The sequence below is a fragment of the Peromyscus californicus genome, unplaced genomic scaffold (genome assembly GCF_007827085.1).
Source record: "Peromyscus californicus insignis strain IS unplaced genomic scaffold, ASM782708v3 Scaffold_14__1_contigs__length_90479793_seg_2, whole genome shotgun sequence".
Taxonomy (NCBI): Eukaryota; Metazoa; Chordata; class Mammalia; order Rodentia; family Cricetidae; genus Peromyscus; species Peromyscus californicus.
Window position 1 is genome coordinate 63,453,747 of NW_026294436.1, and position 20,710 is coordinate 63,474,456.

At 50.7% G+C, this 20,710-nt stretch overlaps 1 protein-coding gene across 2 annotated transcripts in view; it reads left to right on the forward strand.

The window, feature by feature from the left end:
• Positions 1-20,710, forward strand: part of Kif26b (kinesin family member 26B) — a 429,378-nt gene that overhangs the window by 400,174 nt on the left and 8,494 nt on the right. For both annotated transcript variants that reach the window (XM_052737777.1, XM_052737778.1), the window contains 4 exons: positions 4,468-4,630; positions 5,544-8,961; positions 18,196-18,398; positions 18,885-19,035. In XM_052737777.1, coding sequence (XP_052593737.1) covers positions 4,468-4,630; positions 5,544-8,961; positions 18,196-18,398; positions 18,885-19,035 — 3,935 coding nt within the window. The remainder of the gene's footprint in view (positions 1-4,467; positions 4,631-5,543; positions 8,962-18,195; positions 18,399-18,884; positions 19,036-20,710) is intronic.

The following is a 20,710-nucleotide window of genomic DNA, read 5'->3' on the forward strand; positions in this document are numbered from 1 at the left end:
GGGGTGCACAGTGCTGACTTCTTCTATGGAGTAGCTCAGTAGCTCAGCAGGGGGACCCCACTAATGGCTTAGTGCCTATAAGGACTACAGGAGTCCTCTGTGGTAAGAACTTCATGTGACTAAGTTGGTGAAGGTGTGGCACGGCCCTCCTGGCCACCATCCTTGCAGGAAGGAGTATGTCTGAGTTGATCTTGACTAGAGTTCCAGGCAGGGATGCTGGGGCCAGGTGTGTCTTTCCTCTCACTATGTGTCTGCCCCGAATGTCTGTGCTCTGGCACCATCATTTAGTTATTTTTTTTTAAATCAAAATATAGTTATATACTTGTGGCCTTGGCTGTCTTTCAGGGTACACTTGGTAGGGGCATCTGGTCAGCCATCTTGCTGATGCCAGTTGTCATTAGCTTCTATTGAATACTGTCATAATGAGGTTCTGCATATTATTTGTCTGGTTGAATCGTGGGTTCCTTAAGTATGGTCAGTCTCTCTTACCTGAGTCAGTTGGTGCTCCATAAATGCTCGTTCAATGAGCAGCTGCACTCCCTGATGAGATAATTAGCTCACTGGACACGAACAGCCGAGCAGCCCCTTCTGGAGGACAGATCGCCTCTGCATGTAACAGGAAGTGATGTGAGCTGTGACAATGGCTAGGGCCTGGTGCTCCAGCGATTTCTAAAGCCAAGTACTTTCTCTCTTTGTCAGTTTCTGTGGAGTTGACTTTATTCCTCCATGAATCATCTAGATAGACATAAGGCAACATAGACTGCTGGCTGTCAAATACAGATTATAGAGTGTTATGGAACCCTGGGCACGTTCAGTGGCTAATGATTCTATCTATGTAACGATGCTACCATGTGTCACTACCCTACAGCAGGGACAGACACACTCTTCTACGAAGGGCCTGGTATATACTCATGAGCTTTGTTATAGCGCCTGTGAACAATAGGCAATAACACTGTTTATGAGACCAGGCAGTGAACCAGTTTGTGCTGCCCGGCCCTGGGTTGTTGGCACCTGTTCTAAAGCTGTATGTGTTCTTTAAGAACTACTGCCCAGGCATGGAGGCACACCCCTTTAATCCAGACCTCAGGAGGCAGAGGCAAGTAGATCTCTGTGAGTTTGAAGACAGCCAGGGCTTCACAGTGAGACTCCGGCTCAGCTCAAAAAAAAAGTTATTCATAATTAAATATGTTCTTTGGCTTGGGGTTGTATTTCAATGATTGCCACATGTTCAGGGCCATGGGTTCCATCCCCAGCAGTGTAAAACATTAATGTGTTCATTTTTCCTCTCTTTTCCTGCCCTTTTATCTAATAAAAGGATTATCTTCTTTTTAAAACAAGACTGCTTTTCTCAGTCGTTTTAAAAGCTCTACATGGCCAGGACAGGCAGGAGCCAGGAATCTGTGTTCATAAAAGATGGCTATGTGGGAAAGCGATATGGTCCCTTCTCAGGTGTGTTCGGCTCTGCCTCATTACCCGCCCTTCCCGCTGCTACCCACTCAGTCCTCCAGGGCCATGGGACCCATGTTGTTGCTCACTCCAGCCAGCACGACACTGGGGCCATGTCAGCGAGCTTCTGCATGCTTCCCTTCCTGTCCCTTCAGTCTTCATCTAGTGGTGACTGTCATCCTCAAAACTCCTCAGAACCTTCCCAGAGCCCTCCAGAATGCTCAGTTCAGCCTGTAGCTGGCAGCCTTGATAGCTACCCCGTTCCCACCTACCTTCTCAGTTGTCTTTGTTCCTAGCCAAAGCATCACCATGAGGCTGAACAAGCCATGACTTCCCAGCTTTCTGCTTCCCTCCCCCATGATTAGAGACCTGTGTTAGTCTGGCTAGCAATTCTGCTGACTTTCTTTCCAAAAGATTGCAGAGATGTCAGTTGCCAAGCAACACACATGTCATGGCTTCTTCCAGCCATATGGACTCTTTTTTAAAAAGCCACAAATATTTGTCTACAACTGTATCCCACATGTGGATGGTGTGGAGCGCAGGACAGCAGACTGGTGGAATGTTGTATCGTGTTATTTGACTTGGGATCTTTTCCTGAAGGCTTACATGGAGTCATATGGAGAGCAGGAAGTGTGTGCCTTTGGCCACGTGCATTGATGAGCAAGACTTCCCACAAAGAACTTCATAGTTTAGTCATCTGGGGGAGGGGGGACATTTGTAAATCCCGTAGTTGCACACTGCCTACTTGATAAAATTTCTTTGTCATCTTTAAGTCAATATTCCTGGTGTTTTCATCGTGACTTAAGGACAGTGCCCAGGGTAGGGAAATTTTTGAGTCCCTGACACACGTGTCCTCCACTGAGGTGTGACAGGGTGAATGCTGCCTTCTGTGCTTCGGAATGTTTTAGGCTTCCTGTCCATGAGTTCACTGTTTCAAATGATTCCCCAGCATGGCACTGAAGTGCTTTCTAATAGAATGAAGCACCAAGAGGATGCACTGTGCCTCATGGAGAAAATAGGAGTGTTCAATAAGCTTCATCTGGGTCTGAGTAAATGTGCTATTGGCTGCAAGTTCAACGTCAATGCATTGATAGTATGATACAGCCAGAGAAAAGGAGGAATTTGCCGACTGTAAATGAAGCCCCTCCTGAAATGGTGAAGGTCACATCTACAGTTCATGGTGAAGCTATGAAAAGATGAAGAGATGAATTTGTAGACTCGTCAGCTGCTGAACAATTAGAGAGGAGAACAGGGGGCGGTGCCATGTGAGACTGAAGATCAGAGACATCTACTGTCACATCTCTCAGGTCCAGGGGATTAGTGAACACTCTTGATAGTATTTGATCATAAGGAAATATTGTATAAACATTATTATTTATAAAAAATCCCAGATATTAAATAAGGCACCTTTCAATTAGAAACTTTACTTAAAACAAGGTAACCTATTGACAGTTGACCAAATTGTCTTTCCCAAAGAAGTTCACGGGAATCCAAATTGTGTATTTCCCTCTGCCAGCCATGGCTCATGTCCCATAATTCACTGCTCATGGTACTTTATAGTGTGTAACTGCCATGAATTATAAGAGTTGACTGCATACGGCTACAGCCTAGTCTAGATGAAATCCATCTTTCCCTTTCTGTGGCTCACTCAGGTATACCATCTTTGCTAAATGTCTCTCAGGACTGGGCCTCAACCTCCCTCCTGAGACATCCCTGCATGGTATACTTGGAAGGGAGTTAAATGTGATCAGATGCCCCCAACCTCCCCTTCCTTTCACCACTTTTATCCCTGATTATTTTGCTCTCTTATATTTATAAATTGCTCTGGAGCTGGGACACAGCAGCTCATCATTCCCAAATGAACAACTTAATTGGTCCTAGGTATGAAAGGAAACTATTACACCGCCATCTCTCCTCCCTGAAGCCAGACATAAGTCATATGAAAAGAACAACAACAACAACACCCGTTCTCTGATGACAGTGGTCAGCTTGACACACAAAGTCAGCTGAGCTCGACGGACCTCTCCAGGGGATGCTGCAGGGACATGGACTTGAGGAAGACTCCTCCCACCTGAGCACGAAACACAGCCATAGGAAACCCAGAGAGTGCCCCAGCCTTCCAGATGGAGTGCTCCAGGGATGAAATGGCATTTCACCCAGTGAGTGCCTGCATGGAGAGGATTCAGGAAGCAGAACCCTTTCAAAAGCAGGGCAGGATCTCACTGGAGTAAGTCCAGGGATGGAAAAACACAAACCATTCCTTCAGGTCAATTCTTGAGCCTAGAAAGCATCTGAAATGCCCTGGGCCTTGTTATCACTAACCAAGATAGTGGTTTCACGTGGCAACTAAGTTCCCAGAGGAAGCCTTTCTAGAAAGTTCTGCTTTCTGTTGCTAAGTGACTATTTGGGCTGTGTCTGCGTTTTTTCTACTTATCGGGAATACTGATGTCTTTTCCTTCAGTGATACTGGGTACAAATAGCAGAGATGAGAGACAAGGACAGTAGCATGGCTCTATGCTATAAAGTGATTTTGTATGTGTTGTAAACACACGGGACTTTTCTGTGCAAGTTCATGGGTCGTGCTTTTTCTATGATAGGGATTGCCTGTGTGCAGAAGCTTGCTGAGAAGGACTATGTGCAGCTAGCACGCCAGATCACTGGTCACAGAGCCATTTTCTCCTGATCCCCTCTCCTTGTTTCTATTCCCAGGCCTCATTATGTGCGCTGTCATATGCACACAAACAGCCACACTAGAACAGCCCATTGTGGCCAGGACGGAAGTGCCAAGGGAGGTGTTTGCATGAATCCCATCCTTGGAGTTAGAAGCAGTTGCTCAGCTGCCAACTACAAATAGCCCCATGCTGCAAAGCAATGCTAATTAGTATGCCATTAAAAAAAAAAAAAAGAGGAAGAAAACCACCACCCACAACCAAATAGCCACGCACGAACCTGAAGTCCTGCCCTGACAGCCAGCATGAGGCATGGCCCACTAATGCAGCCTTAATCCACTTTGTTTGGCAGGGAGAGCAAGCTCACCATGCTTCTGAGGGAGTCTCTGGGGAACGTGAACTGTCGCACCACCATGATCGCGCACATCTCGGCTGCAGCTGGTAGCTACTCGGAGACCCTGTCCACCATCCAGATCGCATCGAGAGTCCTGAGGATGAAGAAGAAGAAGACCAAGGTAAGGGACTCTTACGTGGGAGGGAGAATACATTGGGGGTGCGAACTGAATCCCAAAAGCCAATCAGTAGCCCCCTTCTCCGAGCACCAAGAACTGTGCAGATGTGGCTGCCGCAGGCACCGTCTCAGAGCAGAAAAGCCTTCTGACGAACACGGGAGAAACTTGAGTCTCCTTTTCATGGTAGATGCTGCCCTGGGTCATCCATCCTGACCCCTGACAGGAACGACTTTAGTACCTTGCCACAGAAATGTTAGAGGGCTGGGAAGGAATCAGTCGTCTCCGTGGTCCTGCATAGGTGGGGACTGCCTCCAGTGAGCTGGCTCCAGAGAGGATGGGTAACGCCTCACTCATGTGGCACTGCGACCCCTGCATGTCCAAAAGCCGTCAGGCTGTGGGTTCTCATGCTCATCTTCTGGAGGCTGCATGGTGCTGAGCTGATAGAGGTCGGTGGTAGGTTCACTTCCTTGGGCAGGAGCAAAGCCGAAACAGCAGTAAAATGGCAAGAATGTTGGGGTAAAAAAATTATGGGCCAACTGGTGATGCTCGGGGCGTTCTCCTTCCCTCTCCTTTGTATACTCCTTTTATGTATCTAAAAGGCAAGGCTTCATGGTCAGTGTTCTGAGGCAGGGGAATAGCTTTGAGGAAGTCAGGTGGGGCCTGGACAGGCAACCACCTTTCCCAAGCAGACAGATTCACCAGTGTGCAAATGGGGGTTATCTGTGCACACAGACTCATGGAATGGGATTGGGAGGTGTCCCGGCACAACCCAGTAAATCCTAGCCCCTCCACAGGCTGATCTTCAAGAGCCTAGCTCCAGTTAGCAGCTTGCACCTGCCCTATGACACAGGCTCCTTAGGAGGGAGGGCAGTCTCAAAAGAACTCCCCATTAACGATTCTCTCGCCCACATTGCAGTACACCTCGAGCTCCTCTGGGGGAGAAAGCTCCTGTGAGGAGGGTAGAATGCGCAGGCCCACCCAGCTGAGACCCTTTCATGCCCGGGCTTCCGTGGATCCCGAATTCCCTCTCGCCCCACTGTCCAGCGATCCTGACTATTCCTCCAGCAGTGAGCAGTCCTGTGACACCGTCATCTACATCGGGCCCAACGGCACAGCCTTGTCGGACAAGGAGCTTACGGACAATGAGGGGCCCCCTGACTTCGTGCCCATCGTACCAGCCTTACAGAAGACCAGGGGTGACAACCGCCCTCCGGAGGCAGCAGAGGCTGCAGCCAACAAGTCGGAAAGGGACTGTCTGAAGTGCAATACGTTTGCTGAGCTGCAAGAGAGACTAGACTGCATTGATGGCAGCGAAGAGCCCAATAAGTTTCCCTTCGAAGAGCTGCCCATCCAGTTCGGGCCAGAGCAGGCAGGTAGATGTGTTTCCTTAAGTCAAGCAGCAGGGCCAGATACGCTCTCTGAGTCTGACAAGGAAGATAATGGGTCAGACAATGGCCAGTTGCCCACCGACAGGGAAAGCACGGAGCTTCCGGCCTCCAAGGTGCAGCAGAATCGGTCCCCTGTGCCTACTGTGACACGCAGCGGTAGCCCCAGCCCTGCCTCACCTCGGAGCATCCCAGGCAGCAGCAGCCAACACAGTACCTCCCAGCTCACACAGAGCCCCAGTCTCCAGAGCAGCCGGGAGAGTCTGAACTCATGTGGCTTTGTGGAGGGCAAGCCCAGACCCATGGGCTCCCCACGGCTAGGCATTGCCAGCCTGTCCAAGACCTCAGAGTACAAACCCCCCAGCTCTCCCTCCCAGAGGTGCAAAGTCTACACCCAGAAGGGTGTCCTGCCTTCCTCTGCTCCACCACCTTCCCTGAGCAAAGACTCTGGCATGGTCTCCAGTGAGTCCCTGCTTCAGCCCGATGTGCGCACTCCCCCGGTTGGAATGAGTCCCCAGGTTTTGAAGAAATCCATGTCTGCTGGGAGTGAAGGGTTTCCCGGAGCCCTGGTTGAAGATGAGCACCAGGAAGGTCCTCCTGCAGACTCAAAGAAGGAGGTTCTGAGCACCACCATGGTGACTGTGCAGCAGCCACTGGAACTGAACGGGGAGGATGAGCTGGTGTTTACATTGGTGGAGGAGCTGACCATCAGCGGGGTGCTGGACAGCGGCCGCCCTACCAGCATCATCAGCTTCAATAGTGACTGCTCCGTGCAGGCCCTGGCCTCAGGCTCCCGGCCCGTCAGCATCATTAGCAGCATCAGCGAAGACCTGGAATGTTACTCCAGCATGGCCCCCGTCTCTGAGGTGAGCATCACACAGTTCCTGCCACTCCCCAAGCTGGGCATGGATGAGAAGGCTCGGGAAGCAGGCAGCCGACGCTCTTCCATCAGTTCCTGGCTGAGCGAGATGAGCGCGGGCAGTGACGGCGAGCAGTCATGCCACAGCTTCATAGCGCAGACATGCTTCGGGCATGGGGAAGCCATGGCAGAGCCCCCGGCCTCGGAGTTTGTCAACACCATCCAGAACACCGCCATGGTATGCAGAGAGGAGCCGGAGGTGGGCCCTGACAATCTGCTCATCTTGTCTGAGATGGGGGAAGAGTCTGTCAGCAAAGCCACTCCCATCAAAGGCTGCAAAATCTCCACCCTGGGCAAGGCCATGGTCACCATCTCCAACACGGCCAACCTGAGCAGCTGCGAGGGTTACATCCCCATGAAGACCAACATCACGGTTTACCCCTGCATTGCCATGAGCCCCCGAAATGTGCAAGAGCCTGAGTCCTCCGCTGCCACCCCAAAGGCAGCCCCCAAAACAGCCCAGTCCCAGGAGAGCAAGGAAGCCAATGCAAGGAGAGAGATGAAATTTGAGGATCCCTGGTTAAAGCGAGAAGAAGAGGTGAAAAAGGAGAACGCTTACCCCGGTGAAGAAGGGGTGAGGTGTGAGACCATCACAAGCTCCCTGACGGCTGAAGGTAAGTCAGAACAGGAGCAGAACGGCAGGCCCAGCTCAGGCAACAGGCTGAGCAGCAGCAGTGGAGAGGCATCTGCCTTTCAGGTGACTGACAACATTAGGAGAGTTGTGGATGGCTGTGAGATGGCCCTGCCCGGCTTGGTGACCCAAAGTCCCATACATTCCAACAAAAATCTAAAGTCAAGCAGCCTCCCAAGGGCATTTCAGAAAGCTGACAGGCATGAGGTGCTGGACAGCTTCTACCACTGCCTGGCGGACAGCAATGGCTTCAGCGGGGCGCTGGGCATTCAGTCCTCGAAGACAACACTGGAGAGGAAGGTAGCTTCACCCAAGCATTGCGTCCTGGCACGGCCCAAAGGGACACCACCTCTGCCTCCTGTCCGCAAGTCTAGCTTGGACCAGAAGAACAGGGCCAGTCCTCAACACAGCGGCAGCAGCAGCACCACCAGCAGCCCCCTGAACCAGCCAGCTACCTTCTTGGCTTGCTTCCCTGATGAGTCCAACAGCAAAACTAAGGAGGCCAGTAGCAGCAGTAAGCTCTTCAGTGCCAAGCTGGAGCAGCTGGCCAGCAGAACCAACTCTCTTGGCAGGACCACAGTCAGCCACTATGAATGCTTGTCCCTGGAAAGGGCGGAAAGCCTGTCGTCCGTGAGCTCCCGCATGCATGCGGGCAAAGATAGCACCATGCCTCGCACCGGCAGGAGCCTGGGTCGCAGCACAGGGGCCTCGCCACCCAGCTGTGGCATCTCCCAGTCTGCAGGGACCTCTCCCAAGGCCAGCCAGTCTAAGATCTCCGCGGTAAGCAAGCTCCTGCTGGCCAGTCCCAAATCCCGCAGCCTGTCCACCTCGACCACCAAAACCCTCAGCTTCTCCACCAAGTCCCTGCCCCAGTCTGTGGGCCAGAGCTCCAACCTGCCACCCAGCGGGAAGCACATGTCCTGGTCCACCCAGTCGCTCAGCAGAAGCCGGGGCTCTGGGCTGGCTTCCAAACTGCCCCTGCGAGCCGTCAACGGGCGCATTTCGGAGCTGCTGCAGGGCAGTGCCGGCCCGAGGGGCGCGCAGCTGCGGGCAGAGGCAGAGGAGCGCAGTGGAGCTCCCACGGAGGACAAGCCTGCAGCCGCCCACCTGCTGCCCTCACCCTACAGCAAGATCACCCCTCCCCGGAAGCCTCACCGCTGCAGCAGTGGGCACGGTAGTGACAACAGCAGTGTCCTGAGTGGGGAGCTGCCACCTGCCATGGGGAAGACCGCCCTGTTCTACCACAGCGGCGGCGGCAGCAGCGGATATGAGAGCATGATAAGGGACAGCGAGGCCACCGGCAGCGCGTCCTCGGCCCAGGACTCCATGAGCGAGAACAGCAGCTCTGTCGGAGGGAGGTGCAGGAGCCTCAAGACCCCAAAGAAGCGCTCCAATTCAGGTAGGTACCGGGCTTCTGGGACCTCACCTCCCTTGTTATGCCACCATGGGGAGGCGGTCCAGGCACTGGAACTGGAGTCCTGTGCTCCCTTTCCTCGGTGTCCTGTCACCTGAGGCCTTGGCTGAGGACACAATCCACAGAGACTTTCCTGAAGGCCTGGGTGGTGCTGGGGGATGCTAGCTGTGGGTGTGTTCAGGAGCGAGTTTGTTCTTGCTTGCTCTGCCTACCCTCACCTCTGCCTTCACATGTGTGTATTTCTAGTCAAAGGCTGAGCATACTGCTGTCCAGAGCGTTCTGAGGGATCAGTCAGACCCCCTGCCCTTCTGACTAGTGGCTACAGAAGCCTGTATGTGGGGCTGGTGGCCTCCAAGACTCTGGAATTCTCCCTCATGGACATGGGGCACTTCATCTCATTGGAAGTGGGATGGGAGAGGGCTTTCTCCATTCCCACCCCAAACACACCGGTGACTGTCATAGACACAGAACAGTCACAGGTCTCCTGCAATGCCTCTCCCTAAGTGTTAGGCAATATATGCCCATGCTCTGTGTTGTCCGCCTGCTTGTAGGGGGAATCTATGCCATCTCCAGAAATATGCTGTCAGAAGGTACCTCACATCTGAGCTACTGATGTGTTCCTTGGAGTTAGGGGTGGACACGTGACAGTAAGTTATGCTGGGTGAAAAGAAGGTCAGAGATGGTGGCCCAGTTACCATGGAGTACATGAGTTCAAAGGACAGTCAGGAGGGATGGGCAGAGACCAAGGCAAAGGTACCAAGAATAATGTAGTTATCATGAGAAACCATCCATTCTTCACTAGATGCTAAAGAAATTGTCCCTATCAGTTCCTTCATGCAGGAACTTCTGATTTTTTTTTCTTAATGAAACAAAATCATTTGCTGTGTACACTTCTGAATCTCTGTTAAATGAGGACAGCAGGGGATAACGTCCTTATGTCTGTCGTGCCTGTTCGCTGTCCTGTATGCCCTGCCAGGCTCTGTAGTCGAGAGCTTTCTAGACCCTTTGCCCTGCATGGCAGTGCCACCAGCCCAGTCAGGACTGAGAGATGGGATGACAGAAATGGTCCATGGGCTTTCACTCCCTGCCATGGGATTGGTTTGCCTGTTTCCAGCCAGCCCTAACCCCGAGCTCTGCAAGGGACCAGTCGGCACAAGGGCTGAGATCAATGCCCATCATAAACCATTTGTCTTCCTGGGATCAAAGAATTCAATCTCAACAGACAATGTGGGCTTGTGGTTTTCCATCACCATATGCCATGATATACAGAGGCCCGTCCGTCTGTCCAGCCCGTCGTAGATCACAGCATGAGGCGTCAGTGGGGACACCCCGTTCCGGGCAGGCTCAGGCGCTGCCATGGCCGCCGCCCCTGTGGTATCTGCATCCCTAGCTGTGTGTTTTGGAGTCTGCCATGCTCAGACTGAACTCCGATTTCATCCCCGTCTCAGGCTTTGCAGAAGACCCCCCCCCCCCCCGTGTAAGACGAGGTGACAAGTGACAAGTGCTTGGTGCAACAAGGCAGCGGCTGTGGCCTGTCCCCGGGGGCCAGGGTCCCCGAAATGCACTGGTATTAGTTACTGAAAATAACAAAATATTTATGTGCACCAGTCTTCGTGGAAAGTAAATATGCTAGCCTTCCTAGTGCTTGATTGACAGGCACTGTTAGTACCACTCCCTCAGTGTTGGTCTTCAGAGCCTGGAGAACAGTGTAAGGCTTGCTTTGAGGCTTCTCTGTGTTTTCCTGGTGGAGTGTGTTTCTGTTTCCTAACTTAGCGTGTTGCTACCCCGCCACTTTATTCTTCCACTGTCTCCAACTTTCTAGTCAAGGCTTCTTGATTATTTATTTATATTTATGGTTTGGCTGATACTGGAATGAAGCAGGGCAGCAAATGCACGAACTAGGAAAGGAAGCAAGGTGTACAGAACAGCTCAGAGAGAGGCAGCGGGCTCCGCACGTGTCCTTGCTCAGGGCCAACTCCCGTCGTAACTGCTGCCCTCTGAGGGACTCCTCTTGGAAGGCTATTGAAGGAAAATGGTGTGCCATAAAGACGCCAGGGAAGGTGCTGGCGATGGGATTTAATATGGAGTGTCCCAAGCATTAGACCTCTGTGCTCAGCCACCACAGATGGGGGGCTCAGTGATGGATACCGCAGGGAAGATGTGCTCATTTCAGGTTAGGTGACCTTGTCTGGCTTATTTATGATTATTATTAAGAGAAATGCTGGCCGTCGGACATGATCACCATAAATCACAAGCAACTTCTTTAAGAGAAGCCAGAAGACTCCTCACAGGAGATTCCTGACTAGATGGCCGGTCCTCAGTCACAGGACGTGACTGGGCTTTAGAATTCCAAAGGAGGCAGTTATCTTTTATCTGTGATTGCCTTTGCATTGGGAGAATTGCGATGATTTAGTTGCTTTCTTACTGAAAAAGAATTATAATTGCGGCGCTGGGAAATAACCATGAGCTCTCTGATTCCTGTGTGAGGTATGCGTAGCAGTAGAATTCATCAAACACTACTGTCTGTCACCACCGTTCAGGCCCCTTCCTAGAGATCCTTGCTGGTGAACAGCACATGAGATTGGGCTTACAGCATGGTATGTTGAAAAGATTAAACGTGGGGCCATAGGCTATGCGACTTTTAATTAGCCTTTCTGGGCCTCGATTTTCTTATGTACAAGGAAAATAGTGGGTTTGATAAATATTGGCTGTGATCGTTCTGCTGGCCACAATATTATTATAAAACTAAAAAAATAATAGTATGACATCTTTCCAGGGGAAAACCCTAGGTTAATGACCTTCATTTTGAGTCACTGTGTTAGACAGTTTTGTTTGTTTGTTTGTTTACTATAAACTGATGCCTGAGATAATCATCGTAAAAAGGAGAGAGGCTTATTTTATCTCCTGGCTTCAGTCATGATCAGCTGACCTTCTTGGTTTGGGGCCAGCAGGGAGTAGATGGTGGAGCAATGGTGCTTGGGAGTGAAAAGAGAGAAAAGCTGGGTTCCCATAATTCCATTCAAAGCCACGTCCCCAGCCACCCAAGACCTCCTACTACATCCCACCTCTCAAATGTTCTACCCCTTCCTAATAGTGTCACTCCAAACATTGGCCTCTGGGACACCCATGATCTAAACTATGGCAGTTGTTGGCCACTTATCAGGCATCGTCTATTCTCCCAGACAGAGCTGGTGATAGGGGAGGATGGGCAGCCTCATGGAGTTTAAGACACCTATGAGAAGTGTGAAATTCAGGGAGAGGAGAAATAGCATAAAGAGAACATCAAACAGAGACATACTGCCGTGTGCTGGGCCCATACTGCAGACCAGCCTGGGAAGCTTTCAGCCATTGGCAAGATCCTGCAAATCAAAGCACCGGAAGGTGGCTGTGGAGGAAGGCCTGTCTTGAAGGATTCTCATTCTTACACAGACAGAGTGGAGGGCTTTGGAAGCTGAGAAAATCAATCATGAGAGCCCAGGTTTGGAGCAGCAAGTGCATCGCCCACTTGCTACAACTCAAGGGGAGCATTCTTAATGAGCATAGTGAGAGCCTAGAAAATGTAAACCCAGGTGACATTACCCCTCGACATGTGGGAAATGTAATAAGAGCACACAGATACATTCTATGTAGCTCTGTGGAACTATACTAAAAGCACATGATGTAGCATACTCAGCAATAGAGAGTCATTATAAACTCTCAAGAGGAACTTGTGTGAGTGGATTTTCATTGATTCTTCACAGTTCCTAGCCAGCCCTCTGTGGTAGGCAACACAAAACTGTGTAGCCTCAAGCTCTGAGTTACAGTGAAGATAACCTGGCCTAGTGGGGAACAGTGTCTGACCAGCCAGTTAGGCATTTAAATTGCTAACAGAATTTGTTCGTCACTGCACCAGCCAAGCCCCGACCGATTCTAACCCTCTGGATCACACTTCACTCTCTTGGTTCCCCTTTATTTCATCACCTGATCCCTTGCATTACAACATCCACAGCGGGTTACTCTTCTGCCTTCTCTTTCTTGCTTACCTTCTGTTAGCTTGAAGAAGTCTGACAATTGACAGGGACCTTGTCAGAAGGAAGTTCGTCCCACTTCAGGAGGCCTGACCTGTTGCCACCAGCATCCAGAAAACTTGGGGTAGAAGGAGAGGCTGCCTGAAGAGAAGTCATCCAGGGGAAGCATATTGGTTCTAAGTTTACACCCCTGCCTAGGCCAACCTAGCCATGAGCTTCTCTGCAAGACCTGCTGGTATCCAACACTGAGAAGGTGCAGGATGCCATTGGGTACCACTGACTGATTTCTTGATTAGTTGTTAGTTGTGGTTGGCAGTATAGCTCTAAACAGTATGTAGCTCATGTTTCTTATCTAGGTCTTTAATATATATTGTTCTATTGGTGATAAGTGTTTTAAACATTGAGCCTAGTCTAGTCTGTGAGATTTTTTTGTTGTTTTTTTTGTTTGTTTGTTTGGTTGGTTTTTTGTTATGTGTAAACATTGACATTTGATAGGCCAGTCCTGTGGGTTACCATTTGCTGCCTATCATGAATTGAGCCCTGGGAATACTGGGTCCATTTCTCAGCACTGCACATGTGTCTGTGACTAAGGACCCTTGATGAACTGGGAGCACCCCAGGTTGGCTCTGCTACTCACCTGGTTTCCCAGTGTGTGGCTTGATTTTATTTTAATGAGATCAAGAAACACAGTGACTGGAGGCGTGATGGGAATGGAGGATGGGAGCTGAAGTTTGCCAGAGTGCTTCTAAAAGACTCAACCCAGATACAGAAGAGAAGGGCCAGGGTGAGGAAACCTCTTCACAGAAGAGAAGGGCCAGGGCAAGAGAACCTTTTCACAGAAGAGAAGGGCCAGGTGAGGGACATAGTTACAGAAGAGAAGGGCCAGGTGAGGGGGCCTCTTCACAGAAGAGAAGGGCCAGGTGAGGGGGCCTCTTCACAAAAGAGAAGGGCCAGGGTGAGGGACCTAGTTACAGAAGAGAAGGGCCAGGGTGAGGGAGCCTCTTCACAGAAGAGAAGGGCCAGGTGAGGGAGCCTCTTCACAGAAGAGAAGGGCCAGGTGAGGGAGCCTCTTCACAGAAGAGAAGGGCCAGGTGAGGAAACCTCTTCACAGAAGAGAAGGGCCTGGTGAGGGAGCCTCTTCACAGAAGAGAAGGGCCAGGTGAGGAAACCTCTTCACAGAAGAGAAGGGCCTGGTGAGGGAGCCTCTTCACAGAAGAGAAGGGCCAGGTGAGGGAGCCTCTTCACAGAAGAGAAGGGCCAGGTGAGGGAGCCTCTTCACAGAAGAGAAGGGCCAGGGTGAGGGAACCTCTTCACAGAAGAGAAGGGCCAGGTGAGGGAGCCTCTTCACAGAAAAGAAGGGCCAGGTGAGGGACCTAGTTACAGAAGAGAAGGGCCAGGTGAGGGAACCTCTTCACAGAAGAGAAGGGCCAGGTGAGGGAGCCTCTTCACAGAAAAGAAGGGCCTGGTGAGGGACCTACTTACAGAAGAGAAGGGCCAGGTGAGGGACCTAGTTACAGAAGAGAAAGGTCAGGGTGAGGGACCTAGTTACAGAAGAGAAGGGCCAGGGTGAGAGAACCTTTTCACAGAAGAGAAGGGCCAAGGTGAGAGCCCTAGTTACAGAAAAGAAGAGCCAGGGTGAAGGGACCTCTTCACAGAAGAGAAGGGCCAGGGTGAGAGAACCTTTTCACAGAAGAGAAGGGCCAGGTGAGGGACCTAGTTACAGAAGAGAAGAGCCAGGGTGAAGGGACCTCTTCACAGAGGAGAAAGGCCAGGGTGAGGGAACCTTTTTGAATGATCAGGAGAAGAAAGAAAAGTGAGCTTCCTAAAACACTGGAAGCCCTTTAGAGAAGGGCCCTGGAGGTGATGGATGTCCCTGGAGGTGACAGAGCAGGGGATATCAGGGCCTTGAGTTCAGCGTGGGAGTCACAGAGCATGTGAATTGGGCCAGCCTGTGTCAGGAGGGAACTGGGTAGGCCCTAGAAAGCCTCTGCCTCTCCGTTTGAAGCAGTGGTTCTCAACCTTTCTAATACTGCAACCCTTGAATACAGCTCCTCACGTTGTGGTGACCCCCAACCAAAAATATATATAAAACCATAAATTATTTTGTTGCTACTTCATAACTGTAATTTTGCTACTGTTATGAATCATAATGTAAATATCTGTGTTTTCAGATGGTCTTAAGTGACCCCTGTAAAAGTGTCATTTGAACCCCCAAGGGATTGTGACCCACAGGTTGAGAACCACTGATCTAGAGGATTGACAACTTTGGTCTTTGGTCAAAACCTTGTAACAGACTGTACAGTCGTGATCCTCAATCATCCAGGAGGTCTTGGCTCTCGATGATGAGCAGGACTGTAACACTGACCTGTGTTACCATTCCTGCATGGACATGGCTCTTTCCCGTGTCAGTACACTGCAGTTCTAGGGTCTGAACCCCAAGCCAGGACTGTCCTTGTTTGCATTTTGTTGCTGTGATAAACACCATGACCAAAGGCAAGTTGAGGAGGAAAGGGTTTATTTCAGCCTCAGCTTATTTCTATGTCACAGTACATCTTTGAAGAAAGTCAGGCAGGAATTCCAAGCAGGAACCTGGAGTAGGAGCCATGGAGGAAAGCTGTTTACTGGCTCATGCTCAGCCAACTTTCTTATAGAGCCCAAGACCACCTGCCCAGGGAATGGTGCCTCCCACAGTGGGCTGAGCCTTCCCACATCAATCAACAATCAAGACAAGGCCCCCTCCCAGAGACATGGGTACAGTCCAATCTGATCTTGGAAGTTCCTCAATTGAAACTTCCTTGTCTCAGGTGACTCTTGGTCATATTAAGTTGACAAAAAAGCCAACCAGGAGAAAGACACAGACAGAAAATGTGCAAGGGGAGCCATACATGCTGGTGAGTTGCTTGGACAGGAGTTTGGAAAGGAACAGAGGTGTACTTCCCAGGGAGGGGTTGAGGATTCAACCGTCAGAATGCCCACAATCCCTATACTAACACACGCTGTAGCATCTTCTGATACAGCAAGGTCATTTTCCAGTGTCGGACTCCTCACCCGGACCTCAGCACAGCTGAGGACACAGTGAGACAGTTGCTGATGGTCCAGAGACCCTCACGATGCAGGCTGCTGACAGCATGGCACAGCAGCGTTTAGTGGCTAGGTCTGGTTAACAATTCATGGAAATCCTGGGGTTCAGAGATGGCTCAGCAGTTAAGAGCATGTGATGCTCTTGTAGAAGACCTGGGTTCAGCTCAATGTCTTAGCTGTTACAAACAGTGTTCCAAAAATATGAGCACAGGTGTCTCTTTCATGGGCGTATTTCACTCGCTATGAATACAGACCTAGAAGGGGGATGGCTAAATCATATAGTAGACCTGCTGTTAGCTCTCCAGGCTATTCTTTACTGTTCCCCACAATGGCTGTCTTAATTTACATTCCCACAAACAGTATATGAGAGTCCCTTTTAATTTACATCCTCACCACATTTCTTTTTTCCTAATAACAGTCTAATAAATTTAACCTAATGAAATTTAAATCATTTACTATTCCTAGTGTGCATTTGTGCATGCACGTGTACATGTATATGCCACAGTTCACATGTGGGGGGCAGAAGATAACTTTGTGGAGTCAGTTCTCTCAGGGAATTGAACTCATGTTCCAAGCTTACGCAGACAGTATCTTTACCCCCTCCGGAGTCATTCTGACTAGGGTTAAAAAAGCATACCCCACATAAATTTGTATGTGTTTCCCTGGTGGTTGATGAGACTAAGCATTTTCCTGTATTTATTGGCCATTTAGAGTTTGTATTTTGAGACATGCCAAGGGTACTTCCCCCAGTGACCTAACTTCGTGCCGCCAGGACCAACCTTCTCAAAGTGGTTCTGTCACCTCCTGAAAATGGTCCTGTCACCCTCTGAAAGTGCCACAAGCCAGCAACCAATTAATGGCTGTTAATACATGGCCTTTATACATATGCATGAAGTAAGGAATTCTGGGTCTAGGGAGGTAGCTTACGTAGTTAAGTGCTTGCCACATAAGTATAAGGACTTGTGTTCAATCCCCAGAACCTACATTAAGGAGAAAAAGGAATAAAGGAAAGAAAGAAGGAAGGGAGAGAGGGAGGGAGGGAGGGAGGAAGGAAGGAAGGAGGGAAGAAAGGAAGGAGGGAGGGAGGGAGGGAGGGAGGGAGGGAAGGAAAGAGGGAGGGAGGGAGGAAGGAAGGAAGAAGGAAGGGAGGGAGGAAGGAAGGAAGGAAGGAAGGAAGGAAGGAAGGAAGGAAGGAAGGAAAGAGGGAGGGAAGGAAGGAAGCAAGGGGAGAGAAAATAAAGGTCAGATGTTTGTAATCTCAGTGCTCCGATTCCAGAGATAAGTGGATCGCTGGGGCTTGTTGGCTTGGCCAGCCTAGTCTACTCAGCAAGTTCCATGCCGGTGAGACACCCTGTCTCCAAAACCAAGGTGGACAATGGCTGAAGAATGACGTCTGGCCACCACACACCTGTCCACATGTGCATGAGCACCCATACCCACCCATGAACCTCCCCACAGGAAGAAAATACTAAGGCATCAGGAAGACTGCCTGCCATCCTGGTACCTGTCTCATCTCATGTGGGCATCAAATGAGATGCTTTGTCTACATCAGGCAGGATTAGGCTTGTCTGTAGGGGAAAACTCCATCAGTGATGGCAGAGCACTCTCCTGTTGTGTGCGAGGCCAGAGGTTCCGTCCCCAGCCCCTCCCTGCCCCATAGAGGAGGATGACTGATGGGGGGCACAGCCTGTGGTCTTCCTCACAGAGTAGAGGGCTTCTTGGATTGGTTAGGACATTCATCATTTACAATGGTCTTCCAAGTATAGTCCCAAACACTAGGACACGGTTCCCCTAGCGGAGATACTGCTAACTTCATGGGAACACCCTGCCCTGCCGGGGTTTGTGCCAGCCTGGCTCCTGTCCTTGCCTGCATACTCTTGGATGCTGGGAGTGCTTGGTAGCTGGTTGCTCTAAAGGTCAAGCAAGGATCTTGCTCATCTTTGGATGAAGCAAATGATGAGTTAAGAGGGCAAAGGGGTAGTGGGAGGCTGGAGGTTCCAAACACGGCTCCAAAGCTGATGGCAGATGTCATCCGTTGTGCCTGCAGCTGAAGAGGGATGCTCATCAAGACCCTATGCTCTCCCTCGTGTTCAAGCTCACAGGCATCTCCCGGGGCTTCTTCTTGTCTTAGGTTCTCAGAGGCGGAGGCTCATCCCGGCACTGTCCCTCGATACTCCCTCACCTGTGAGGAAAACGAGCAGCAGCACAGGGGTCCGCTGGGTGGACGGCCCCCTGAGGAGCACCCAGAGGGGGCTTGGGGAACCTTTTGAGATTAAAGTCTATGAAATTGATGATGTGGAGCGCCTGCAGCGACGAAGAGGAGGCACCAGCAAGGTGAGGCCACTTCCTGCCCAAGGGTCACAGTTCCCCACAGGTCCTGTGCTAAAGAATAGAACTCCAGGAGGGCCTTTCGAGGCTCAGTATGGGTAGTGGGTGGTGACAGAGGATTGTGGTCCCAGCCACAGATTTTGATAGGCCCCGCGTGGTCCTTTTCTGAAACACCTTAAGAGCCAGTGAGTTGGGGCCTGATGGGCTGAGGGAATTTTCTGGTTTCTTCTTTTAAGGTTTGAGATCCTAGTGCAGACCAACATTTTGAGGGGCCGTGTACCTTCTAGATTAGAACAGCCTTCAGTATTCTCCCAGGAGTTGAGTGTCTTGTCTGCCGAGGTCACAAGGATCTCTGCCGTGCTTCTGGGAAGCTGGGTTCTTATCATCGGCCTCTCACAGTCCTTCCTTCTGGAGGAGGCTGCGGGGCTGAGCCAGAGCACAAGGCCCTCTGCTTGTCCCCCCTCCACTGCCCACCTCTTCCTCTGTGCGCAGGAGGTCATGTGTTTCAACGCCAAGCTGAAAATCCTGGAGCATCGGCAGCAGAGAATCGCTGAGGTCCGAGCCAAGTACGAGTGGCTGATGAAGGAGCTGGAAGCGACCAAACAGTACCTGATGCTGGACCCCAACAAGTGGCTTCATGAATGTAAGGGCCACTGACGCTTGTCCACCCTTGCTGCCACTGTGGTCCCCAGTGACACAATCTAGGGAGTCTCTCCCAGGACGACAGCCACATAGACGGTCTGCATCTGAGGCATGGGGCCCGTGGGATGGAGATGTCCGGCAGAGCAGCAATCCTGTCAGGCTAGGGCAACAGCAGGCTGGTGAGAATTCCTGTGCAAGATGCCTTCTCTTTGAGGGTCTCAGTTCAAAGCATCCAAAGTGCAATGTATTATCTCTCCTACCCTTGGGAGAAGATCACCCACAGGAAGACTCCTAAGCCACAGACTAGGTTTATCTAGCCTAAAATGGACCAGAATTGTAGATCTCTTGACAGACAAGAATGTGACACCCTCAAACTGCTCCCGGGGGCCGTGGGAGTCCGAGAACCAGCCCTGGAGTTATTAAGCCAAAGCCCAAGTGATATTAGCCACCTGATAACTCTTCACAATGCTACTGTTCCTTTTGAGGAGGGATTGCATCGTCTCTAATTTCTTTGTACCTAGCCATTCCATTTACAGTAAAATAAGGCTTAATTTTGCCCTGGCTATTACACTGATATGGGACCAATCCTGGAAGACTATGTCGATGGGTAAAATATATCAGCAGCATTATGAATACTCTCTCCCCCAGTTTCCAGATCAACTCTTCCCTCCAACCTTCAGCTACCCGCGTCCCTCTTGGGACACTCTTCTCCTACATGTCACTCCCTCCTGGTGCTCCCTGCTGGTGAGGAACTTCACAGGTAGAGCCTACCTAGCAGCTTAGATTTGTGTCCCAAAGAGCTGGTTTAAAAACAGAGTGGAAATGACACCAGTCCAGAAGGGCCAGGATCTACCAGCTCCCGACTGTGCCTGCTGAGTGTAATAACCTGCCATCACACTCTTTCTTGGTAGCTCAGAGGGCAGAGAATCCTACTATTTGGGGTTGCATCTGTAGCTCTGCTCAAGAGCCCACAGACCTGATTTGGATACTGTTTTGTTTTTGCTACACACTGGCTGTGTGACTTTGGGTAAGGTGTTTGACTCTCTGGGTCTTGGTTTCCTTAGTGTGAAGAAGAACAGTGGCCGTGCCTGTCTCCCAGGGTGGTTCTAGGCTAGATTGAGTTCTTATGCTGCAGAGCCCAGAGGAGGAGTTTGGCATCTGGTGGGAACAGCTGCAGTTATCCCATAGTTTAGTCAACTAGATACTCCTGGCAGTAGAAACTTCCATGCTTGCTTCCGTGGTCCATGGTTAAGTCTTTGGTTGGGGATCTGGACAAAGACACAACTCTCCCACCTACCAGTGTCTTCATCTCAGGTGGAATGAGATGAACCCAGGAATAAGGGCATGGGCTGAAAGGTGACTGAGACATGAGCACACAGCCCGATGCCTCTTTCTCCTCCTCTGCTCCCATCGGCTTCCCCCATGGGTGCCTGGGTCCTTCCTGATCACAGGGCTTCCCTCAGGCAGCACCCCTGTTTCACCGCCTCTTAGAATTTTATTTTTCAAGAACCGCTTATGCCCAAGGCAGGCTTGAAAATGGTCTTCATGTTCCAAACTCATTTTTTTTTTTTTGGTCTTGGATGTGAATCAGCTTACATATCCGTACACATGGGCCTCAGATGGTTGGAGGGGGCGATTGCTCTCTCTTCCTGCCTTGGTACATGTCAAGAGTCAGT